Source organism: Apiospora marii (assembly GCF_038362585.1).
Source record: "Apiospora marii strain CBS 49790 chromosome Unknown utg000007l_segment0_segment0, whole genome shotgun sequence".
Taxonomy (NCBI): domain Eukaryota; kingdom Fungi; phylum Ascomycota; class Sordariomycetes; order Amphisphaeriales; family Apiosporaceae; genus Apiospora; species Apiospora marii.
Genome location: NW_027117379.1, coordinates 2381310 through 2392311, shown reverse-complemented (window position 1 = coordinate 2392311; position 11002 = coordinate 2381310). Strand labels below are relative to the sequence as shown.

Genomic DNA, 11002 nt, shown 5'->3' with positions numbered 1-11002 from the left:
TTTATTGGGGAAAGGGAGTAATGTTTTTGGGAAGGAGCACACCACCGAGACGGTCAGAATTCGGTGCTCTTTGGTTGGACTTACCTCCAAATATTAATTGGAATGTGAAACAATATTAGTGATTTAATTACACCGACCTGCTCTCGTTTTCAACTTTCGCCCACAACCGGTAGTCTAATGGCAGCTTTCTCTCCGAAATATACCTTAGTATATGTGTTTTCCTGTAACTTTCTATTTGAAAAATCATAGCTTGCATGATCTATCCAGTTTCTTTTTAGCCATGGCAGAGTTACATTTGTAGATTGGCTGTGTCTTTCGACACTTTGATCTATCAGAGAAGATACACCTACATCGCCAACACGTGTCCAGCCGGGCAGTGTTCGTGTCCTGGAGCCAAGCAGGAGCTTAGCAAAGAGAGATGGTCTCCGGTGCAAGGTCGCCATTACTTACCTCTTCTGCCACTTCCCCGTTCATGAGTCCATCCACGAAACAGCCACCGATAACCTCGTACTCGCCATCCTTCGGCCTCAGAACGACGGGCATGTCGCATCCGAAGAGGATGGCGATCCGGTCGCCGGGCCGGGCACAACTCGTCACGCACCCCACGAGTCCAGCTTGTGTCTCAAAGATGCGCTGGGTATTGACCATCAAGAGCGACTTGTCCATCCAGTACTTGATCCCTTGCCAGTCCTTGCAAACCACTTGGTTCGAATCGAAGTACTCCCGCAAAGGCTTTCCGCGTAGTTGGAGGGACTGATTGGGATGCAGTACGTTGGTGAATAGCGCGCAGAGCCCACTTTCCTGCGCCATCACCCTCTCCCAGGGGACATCTTTAGCCCACTCCGTCGGGTCTGTCATGTCCGTGGGCTCGATTATCTCAAACTTGTCGACATTTAACCGTATCTTTGTTCCGACGGTCACGTCAGGGTTCGTTTTGGGTATCTCTAGCAGTTCTATCGGACTCAGCCAACGCGAATACACAGTGATCGAATATCAGAACCTGTGTATCGGGATGTCATAGAGGCGAAGACGTGGATGGACCGCGGTATGGAGGATCTCCTCTTTCAAAAGACCCTTGACGATTCTTTCCCTTAGCAGGAGATTCGGGTGCCCAAAGTAAAACTTGTTGGGGACGCGACGCAAAACAGCCGTATCCAAATGCCCAGGGAGGTTGGTAGCGAGCAGGACAAAGGGGTTCTCTCTGGATTTGGAAAGGCCGTCCATCTCCAGTAGCATTTGGTTCAAGTTGGTCGTCTCGTGTTGGTCCTGAAGCGTTTCCCTCGAGGGAAAGAGCGCATCTGCCTCGTCAAAGAAGATAATGCTGGGTGACAGTAACTTGCCAAGGTTAAATAGACCTTGAATTGCTCTCGGACCCTCGCCATAGTATTTGCTTTGGATGTCGGCAGACGTCGCACTAATAACAACTACACCGGAATCATGAGCTATAGCCCGAGCCAGCTCGGTCTTGCCTGTTCCTGGAGGCCCATAGACAAGTGCTCCTCCCGTGTTGGAACGTCTTAGAAGGCCATAGGCTTCTGTGGACTCGCCACCAGTATGGTGATTGTTGATGAGTTGCTTGATCTCCTGCTCTGTTTGCGTATCGATTGCGAGGTCGGACCAGCTCGTCTCGATCGTCTTAGGGTTGATTATGAGGGAGAGAAATCGCTTCTCCCAGAAGAATGGGTCGTTCCACTCTTCCGGTTCTTTAGAACTGATTGACTGAATAACCTTTCGCGTTCTAGGAGGGAAGTTTGCCCATGCGTCGTCCTCAGATGCACCGGGGACCCCAGGCACAAAACGCCGCGTGAAGTCTTCCAAACGAGCCAGGTAAGATTCCGACATACTTGGTCGTATCCTTTTCAGCGCCGATACAAAGTCTTCGTCGGCTAGAATCATTCCGACATCCAAGTTTTCTCGATTCGGGTCCGAGTCTTGCTGGATTACCCAGGCAGCGGCTGCTTCGGTACACAGACCTCCCAGCTCTGCTCCAGAGAACCCCTCAGTCAAATCGGCAAGCTTGTCAATGTCGATATGAGCCAGTCTCTCTTCTGTGAGAAACAGACGCAGAATCCGAACCCGTAACTGAGTTGTAGGAAGTTTAATTGGAATCTTGTACGCCCGGCGTAGAAAAGCCGGATCAAGTCGCCATGGGTCATTGGTGGCCGCTAATATAAACGGAGAGCCATCCTGGTCTTTTAGACCATCCAAGCAACTGAGAAACTCTGTGGTGATTGCACGCTGTTCATGAGAACTGTCATTCTCGTCGAATAGGATTTCGGCATCATCAATGAAGATGATACACCGAGAAACCTTCGTCGCCAAGCTGAAAATGGCCTTGATAGAGGTTTTGATAGATTGTAGTCCAAATGATCTGACAATGGCCTGGTCCACAGAAATCAGGTTGAAATCCAAAGTCCTAGCGATATGTTGGGCCAAGCAAGTCTTTCCCGTTCCAGGTGGCCCGTACAGCAGAACAATTTGATTGCTCGTCTGGAATGCTAGTGACGATGCTGCTTTTCCGATGCTGGGCCTAGTTAGCTGTAGATGGGCTTTGATTGTGGCTACAGCATTCTGGTAAAAAGCTTCAATATCGAAAGTGGCGATGGGATTATCAGCTAAAAGTATAAAGGTTAGTACTGTATAACTCTCTGAAACAGGAGGCCAATATGTGGATGTCAAGTGGGAGATCACCTTGGCGCCTACTAGGATTAACAAGGCAAGGCAGATGGTCGCGTTCCCAGTCGTTGTATTCTTCTTGCACTTCGCTTATCGCATGACTCGATGCTTCGTGTGAGGCATCTTCTTCGTGGGAGGCATACTCCTCGTTGAAGCCATCTTCTTGGCACGAGTTGTCGTCCTTCACTATTGGTGGTACATCGAATTTGTTGATTTGGAGAAGAATACTCCGGATATCGTTCAAGTTGATATTTCCCTTCCTTGTACACCTGGCAAGGATGAGGTTAAAAGCATCTTGAATCTCGCTGTTGAGTCTCGCAGAGGAAAATTGATGTATGACGCTCTCTGGTAGTAGACGCAACCAGTCGCAACAAGGCTCGAGGAGGTCTGGAGGGTTCGATGGGTATTGCGATGACAAGGCATTTAACCTACGCTTGAATGATTGGATTCGTGTGGAGGTAACTGACTCATGCCATGCAGCCTTCCGCTCCTGTGACCAGCCCGTAGGCACATCAAGGGGAAGCACGGGCACTCTAGGACGTCTTGGATCGATCCAGCCTCCAGTTCCGACCCGGCCTGGCCAGCCTTTGGGGCGACACAGTGGGCGTTGACAACCCTTCAACTTCCAGGGTATTTGCGGATCTTGATCGAGGCTGGTGTCTTCTGCATCTGTATGTGTCGCGGCAAAGATCATCATGATGTTCTCTCCAGTTTTCCTGCGCTCCCTGACCGCCTTCCGGATGACGGCCTCTGGAGTCCAGTCATACGTCCGTGTATGTAATGATAGGACATCCCGGAAATACAGGATGATCGGAGACTCTGTCATTTCCAAATGACTCGGTAAATTCTGTGACGTGTCACGAGGAGCGGTGTTTGCGCCAGCTTGGGAGGCCTTATTCTTCACAGCTTTCAAAATGGCCAGCAACGCACCCTTGCCGCGCACTTCATCTTTTCCTTTTCCGTGATGCCTATGACAGGCACCGAAGTAGCAGCGAAAAGCCTTTCGGGCGATGTACGAGGTGTCATAATTGTCATCGCTGGCGTCGATCTTGTCGTTGCTGTTGTTGGTTTCGATCACACCGCTGTCATCAACGTTGCTACCCATATCAACCAAGGCATTGTTTCGTTGCTCCTGTTCCTGGTGGTAGAACTCCAATCCAACATCTTCCAGATCATATGCATTGAGTGATATGAGCGTTGAGTTTAGGTTCTGCGCCAGCAGGAGGACGAACTCGTCGAGAAACTGCAAGCCGAACCTCATACAGCAAGATAGTGTGATATTGGATTTAGAAGGTGATATGCGGCCCATTCGGTCACGTAGTTGTAGCGAGAAGGCGGCGTCCAGAAGATTGTCCATGGTATCCTGACTGACACGATAACAGCTGCTGTGCTCATCACTCATGGACTTTGAAAGCCGCTTTTGGTCGGATGGTCCCTTGGCTTCGGCTTCCTCATTTTGAGACGAGGGTTCGCTGGTAAGCCATATCTTAGGTCTGGCGTTTCTCAGTTCCTGTGGCGTTTTGATGTTCTCCAGGAACCATTCGGGTACTGTGTATTGGAAACTGCCTTCAGGCGTGGAGTTCTGATCAGAGCCATCCTGCCGCCAAGGCCAATGTGTCCTGGGGTACATGATTGTTGCAAGAATTTGGTTGACATGTCTTTCACGGCCCAATTGTGACCGGCCTCGTCCTATGTGTTGAATTTGCGGTCATCCAGGTGGCGTGTAGGTTGACTTAAAGGTAATTCATTCTCCTCATTGTGAAAAATTGCCAGATCTCAGCGACACACCAATCCTGTCCACTCTTGACCTCCCACTTGGCGGTCATATCGGAGACTCGATACATGGAGTTTGCCTACTAACAGTACGTAAAGACTCAATCTAGACGGTCTGGTTTGGGTAGGTGGTTGTTGGTTTTGTGGGACCTGAACGATGGAAATTTTATCGCGCACTTTCCTGCTTCCTGCCGCCCCTCCTGTCAGCCTGCATATGTGGGAACTAGTTGGCGACATGATACTGGCTCTGATGAGGTGAGGTCAAGAGAGACGTGGCCTAATGAAGAAGCAAATAGGGTCGGTGTGACGTGACTATAAAATAGGCCAATTCTGACGGGATATATATCTACTTTTGTGGTTAAGAGGGTAGCCAGTATATATTACCGTTGTGATATACCACGCATACAAGCACATAGGGGACTGAGGGCGCTTATCGACGCCGCCAAGCCTGAAGTACCGATCAAAAGCAGATGAGCCATCAGGTCTGTGGTGCAGAGCTGCTTACAAGACAAGGTAGGTTCAAGGACCCTCAGGCACAGCGGGTGTACAGCTTCTTGATGCTATCGCCATATATTAATCTTTTTCGTCACACACTCGATTTGATCGCCACTTTGCAAGCTGCAGATAGAAAATACACCTCTCCGGGATTGATGAACTCGCAGGTGACAAGATCTCTGTGTTCTCTATAATCATCTAATCCCTTTATCACCATCCTCATCGCTTTCAGGTACACGGGGAATGAGCATGTGTATCCTTAAGAATACAGGTCATCCGCCAGCTTTCTCGACTGCCTTGAAATCAATGATCTGGTTCTGGTGAACATAATCACATAAGAGGACAAGAAAGGGTATCCTACCTGCCAATTGCGAACACTGTAGCCTGGTACTCATCCTGCCCAGCCATACAATCTCAAGTTCGGTTCCTCATATGCCAAAGGCGAACGTCGCACCGCTGGTTTGGGCCAACCTCCATCGTCTCGCCGGTTCAGCGATATCGCTTTGGCCGCTTCCTTTTCTCTCATTTCCTCCTCGGCGAGTGCGCATGCTTCGTAGCTGCAGAGCGGTCCCTCGGCCTTGTTGGAACAGCAGGTTCCGTGCAGGCAGACGGCAGATGGCAGCCAGTTCTGCTTATTCATCGAAGCCTCCACCTGTGACGGCGAAGAGCATCGCGAATACCACCAGCCGATTTCGGGGAATGTCGGGGCCGCCATGCCGACCACGGAGTAGCACAGCACAGACAATAGTTTGGGAAGAAGCCACATGCTGGGCTGAGGTCGATGGGCGCTGGTTTGAGTTTGACGGCTGGAGAGGTGCCACAGTGGAAGACGCTAGCTAGGCGCGCATATTGATGGGAGAGAAAAGAGTGTTGAATGGAGGTCTTGTTGGCGCTTGGTGCCTGTTTCTATATCGGGTGAAAGAAGTGCACAAGCTTTTGAGCGTGGAATGTGGACACTTTGTTTGTTCGTTGGAGCGTTCCTTCCTGGCTGCAAGGAGCCTTTTGCTTCCCGTTCGCGGGCGTTTCACCCGTCAGCTTGTGGCACTGCTAAGCCCCCCTTCTTGTGCGACGACCACGGACGCGTAATTCCGATGTGCAAAGGTGGAAGGAAGGCACAAGGGTGTGAAGTAACAGCTGAGTGGCGGCTTGACAGCCCTTTCCTTTTCAGCTGCGCATTGAAAGATGGACCACGAGGGCTCTAAGAGAATGAATGTGGATTTAGAAATGACAGGTAGAGAAAATGACGGCGACTTTAGCAGTCAGATAAGTGAATGTAGGTAATGTGTCCACGTTTTAGGTACCAGGTCGGAGAGGATGGAGGAGGAAGACAGAGTCCGGTGATCCCTTTGCACGACGAGCACAGCACAGCAGCTGGGAGCACGTACGGGCGCTAGGCATTAGGAATAAAGTCAACTACATCCCCGACTGAACTGGTTTTAGTGTCCTGTTACTTTACCCGTGCCACTGCGTCGCTTCTTGTCATCTGTAATCCTCACTAAAGACCAGGATAACGCTCATTTCTGAACTGCTCTTTCCCTGTCTTGTTGTTACCCCGAAGCTGAGCGAGAAAGCTAGAGACTTTCTGCATCTTTACATGAAAGACGCCACCTATCACATCGACTCGATCTTTTATTTGGTCAGCAAAGCCCGCAAACCAGAGCCTTTTTGTGCGCTAGCTCCTGCGACTGGGATGTTGAGTGTTTTCGCCGGATTGACATTAGCGTACGATATACCTGATTCATCTCTTTTGATACCATATTCATTAGAGCAGTCATCAGGTCGGGCTTCCCCACATTGCGAACAGCCCGTTAACCAAGCATATACGCCATCTTCACTTTCGCTGGTCGAATGTCTCATAGCTTCGTCGTCGTCTTGCGGGTAGATCCGCGACATGATGCACATCCATTTTTACTGGGGCTTAGGGCTGACCCAACGCCTCCCATCAGCCATACGCCAAGGTCGAACATGTCGCATCCAGCGTGTCGGGTCAAGATTGCCAGAGGAATGATTCCATGTAGCGACCCACGTAGGTAGTCATCCCTTGCGTCCCAGGACCGTCAATTCCTCCTGTCTACCTCGGCAATGCAATTAACTGTTGACAACCCCTCCTGCGGTGTTGGTTGCATCATGCAAGGCAGTTTCAATGGAACTGAAGTACAAATGCATGCATTGCTGCGACCGTCATGCCCTACACCCATGCCGTTTCTCACAACTAGCGACGCGGACCATCGCCCTTCTTCTTGAGTACAGACTGGCCACCAGCCCCTTTATCCGTTTTCGTCCAGTATGACGGGCATTCTCAGAGAACAGATTGATCTCCGGCCATCAGCACACAATACCTACTGTGCGTCGTGGCACAAGGACTGGACAGTTGGCAACAGTACGTACTTACATTTCCCAGACCCAGACCCAGCTCCAGTCACTGACAAGTCGCAGCTTTCCACGGCGGTTGCGTCGTCGCCATCATCCACCATGCCGCCGAGACCCACCTCCGCAACCAGCCTGCGCTAAACCAGCCCGACATCCTGAACCTGCACGTCGAGTTCCTCCGGGCCTGCGAGCGCTGCGACAGCACCATCACCGTGCAGCCCCTAAAGACCGGCGCGGTCGCGAGCACGTTCCAAGTCGAACTAAGACAGAAGGGTGAGCTTAAAGCCCTCGCCCTCGCGACCTCGACGAACTTCGACCGCCCCCTTGGCCCCACCGTTCCCACCGCCTGGACCCCGCTCCCGGCGCCGCTGCCCAAACCCGACTTCGCGCGCGTCCTGAGACATGAGCCAGACCCCAACTGGATACCCGCCATCTACTCCGGCGAAGTGATCCCCTTCACGGGCCGGATCCTCGTCCTCGATCCACGAGAGGGCAACCCCGTCGACGGCATATGCGACGCATGGAACGGCTTCGCCAACCCAGCCGAGCGCATCGACAGCACGACCCTCGCCTTCCTGACGGACCTCATCCCCAGCATGTCCGACACCCTGCTCCGGAACGGCGGGCTGTACGACGCGCACGCCTTCCAGGAGAAGGCCAGGCAGTGGGCCGACGAGCACCCGGGCATGCCGGCGCCGCTGACCAACTCGCTCGCCGAGGCCGCGCGGGCGGCGACGTTCAACCAGACGGTCGCGCTGGACGTCGAGTTCAAGCGGTGGCTGCCGGCCGCGGGGCTGCGGTTCGTGTTTATGCGCACGGCGACCAAGATGTTGCTGGACGGGAGGATGGATACGGATCTTATTGTGCTTAATGAGGATGAGGAAATTGTGTGCACGTCGCGACAGGTGCTGTTGGTCTTGGAGGCCGGTAGGAAGTCCAAGAAGGACAAAGGTATCACATCGACAAAGTTGTAACATCCGATCTAGCTTAGATTTCACAAGTGATCAAGGCCATCTGAACTTTAGCAATGTAGCATGCACTCAAGTGAATGAAGGAACGTATGCGTCCTTTCACTGCTTCACATCACTTGACTTACCAATAGTATTCGAAAACATCTCACTACAAGTCATCATGTTTACCAACCGTCATGCTCTGGCCATTGAACACTGCTCGCCTTATATGCTACAAACTCTTGTCCCTCAGTCTCAAGAAGCCCTTCTCCTGAACTGCACCTCAGGTCCCCGACGCAGCGCAATATAAGCATCCACCAACTGCAACTGCTTCTCATCAGTAGCCCCCCAACCAAACTCCGCCCTCCCCCCACCCATAGTCGACCCCGGCGCCCGCCGAATATCCAACCGATGCAGCGTCCGCGCCACCGTAATCATAATCTCCGTCATCGCCAGATTCTTCCCCACACAGTTCAGCGGCCCCGTCGTAAAGGGGTGGAAATTGGCCCTTCGCCGCGCGACCGAATCCGCCGTCACTCCAGATTCCTCGTCCACGATCCACCGCTCCGGCCGAAACACGGTCGCGTCCCCGTCGTAGACGGCCTCGTTGCGCGAGTCGGCCCAGGGCACCGTGCCGACGATGGTGCCCGGCGGGTAGTACTCGCCCCGGACCGTCAGGCCCCCGGGCAGGACCTCGCGCGGCAGCTCGCTGGGTCCCGGAGGGGCGAGTCGCATGCCTTCATCGATGCAGGCGGCGAGGTAGCGGCAGCCGAGCAGCTTGGGCCCGTGGACGATGTCGTCGGCGGAGTCGAAGGTGGTGCGGATCTCGGCCGTCAGCTTGGCGAGGCGGGGCGGGTCGCCCGTGAGGTAGAAGAAGATGCCCGACAGGGCGGTCGAGGTGGTGTCGGACCCGGCTACGATCAGGAGGCTGGACTCGGCGCGCAGGTTGTTCTCGTCGTAGGCGATGCGGCCGGTGTCGGGGTCGCGGGCTTCGCAGAGGAAGTGGAACATATCCATCCGCTGATCTTTCGGGTGCCCCTCGGGCTTCTCCGCCTGTTCGCGGTGCAGCTTGGTCCGGTTCGAGACGCTCTTGTATACGAAGTCGTTGTACTGCAGGACGGCTGGCGGGGTGATCATCAGGAATAGCCGATCGAGCCCGCGGGGCTTGAGCCAGATGAGTAGGTGCAGGAACGGCGAGCGGCAGAGCGGGTAGTAGAACTGCATGTACTGTGCGATGGTATGAGGGATGACCTTGAGCGGATTGTCGCCGCCGGGCTCCTTGATATCGAAGGAGCGCCCGAAGGCGAGGTCGCCCATAATGTCGAAGACGAGGGTGTCGATGCTCTCCGACATGTCGATGGGCGCAGACCACCCCTTTTCCGAATCCCTGCTACTGTCGTTCTCTTCTGTCGACAAAGCCAAGATCTCGTTCCACCGGTCAACATGCTTGACTATGAACCCCGACGCCGCCCGCACCGACCTCTCCGTGAAGCAAGTCTGCAGCACCCTCCGCCGGTACGCGTGCTCGGCGACGTCGATGGAATTGAGCGTGTTGTCCTCGCCCTTGGCCCGCTTGAAGGCCGTGTAGAAGTGGCTGCGCCGCACGTTGGCCTTGGTGCCGTAGATTTCCGGGTAGGCGGCCGGGTCGCGGAACAGGACCGTGCCGGGCGTCACGCGGATCCGGTTGCCGTGGCGCTCAAACTGCCGCCACAGCCAGATGTGCCGCTTCCCGCTCCGGGCGTGCAGCCAGTTGGGGACGCAGCTGGCGCGGGCCCAGAAGGGGCCGGGGATGTGGGAGAGGGGGTGCAGATAGAGGTTGTAGATGAGCCGCCCGACGATCTAGAGGTTGGGTGTGTTAGTTGGGGATTCATACTTGATTCCGCGGCGGATGATAGGGATACTTACAAGTGCTAAAGACAGTAGGGCCACGGCTGGTGCCCAATGTAAGGCATATGAGCCATCTTGAGGTAGGTTCAGCATGATACCTGATTTGGTTCTGGGAGCAGTATGGGGGTTGGCCTTGTCGGTGTATAGGTAAGTAATTACCTACTTTGAAGTCTGCTAGATACCGCAAGAGACCGTACGCTCGAAATCAGAAAATTTTCCCACATATGCAGTAACAAGTACTGTGAATTCCTACTTATAAGCCACAAGAAAGATTGTTGGGTTGTATGCGGGGTCAGTGTCCTGCCACCAACGCACCTCTGATCCAACATCCCTGGGGTACCCAGGGTGGATCATCGCGGAAGCCAATGAACATTGCATGATCTATGCCAAGATGCATACGGAACCAACAGCATGGTTCTACTTCACGTCAGCACGCATCCCTCCCAACCCCAGATAGGCTATCTGGTCAAAAAGGCATCTGACCTCATCTTTGCTGGAATCAGCTCGGTGAAATTAGATCAACAAATGCATTACCGAGCTCCACAATGTCGGACTAATACAAAGAAGCGGCTTTCGTGTATGCACCAATACGTGGAACGCTCTACGGCATCCCCAAGTCTTGGCATGCCAAGTACCAGAGTCGTCGTAATTACTACCTCGTGTGCTTTGGGTAATTACCCCTTAATTTCTAGCCCCAACATCTATCCAACCATCAAGCGGCCACAGGAACAAACCGTCTTGACTATTCCACTTACTACAGATTACAACAGTGGAATTAACGATTACTGATGTAATGATATTCTGTAAAACTGCTTGTTCTTGGGGAGACTTGACCAGTTTATTCCCGCAGG

At 53.2% G+C, this 11002-nt stretch overlaps 4 protein-coding genes across 4 annotated transcripts; 1 reads left to right on the top strand and 3 right to left on the bottom strand.

The window, feature by feature from the left end:
* Positions 1 to 405: 405 nt before the first annotated feature.
* PG985_011141 (uncharacterized protein) lies at positions 406 to 4306 on the bottom strand (the record flags this gene model as incomplete). Its single annotated transcript, XM_066830908.1, has 3 exons — positions 406 to 953; positions 1032 to 2615; positions 2704 to 4306. The coding sequence occupies 3 exons, from the start codon at positions 4304 to 4306 to the stop codon at positions 406 to 408; spliced, it is 3735 nt and encodes a 1244-aa protein (XP_066681590.1).
* A 1029-nt stretch (positions 4307 to 5335) lies between these two features.
* PG985_011140 (uncharacterized protein) lies at positions 5336 to 5710 on the bottom strand (the record flags this gene model as incomplete). Its single annotated transcript, XM_066830907.1, has 1 exon — positions 5336 to 5710. The coding sequence occupies one exon, from the start codon at positions 5708 to 5710 to the stop codon at positions 5336 to 5338; it is 375 nt and encodes a 124-aa protein (XP_066681589.1).
* Positions 5711 to 7230: 1520 nt separating this feature from the next.
* Positions 7231 to 8288, top strand: PG985_011139 (uncharacterized protein; the record flags this gene model as incomplete). The annotated part of the gene is made up of 2 exons (XM_066830906.1): positions 7231 to 7324; positions 7381 to 8288. The coding sequence occupies 2 exons, from the start codon at positions 7231 to 7233 to the stop codon at positions 8286 to 8288; spliced, it is 1002 nt and encodes a 333-aa protein (XP_066681588.1).
* A 231-nt stretch (positions 8289 to 8519) lies between these two features.
* PG985_011138 (benzoate 4-monooxygenase cytochrome P450) lies at positions 8520 to 10244 on the bottom strand (the record flags this gene model as incomplete). The annotated part of the gene is made up of 2 exons (XM_066830905.1): positions 8520 to 10103; positions 10170 to 10244. 2 exons carry the CDS (start codon positions 10242 to 10244, stop codon positions 8520 to 8522), a joined length of 1659 nt encoding a protein of 552 aa, XP_066681587.1.
* Positions 10245 to 11002: the final 758 nt, after the last annotated feature.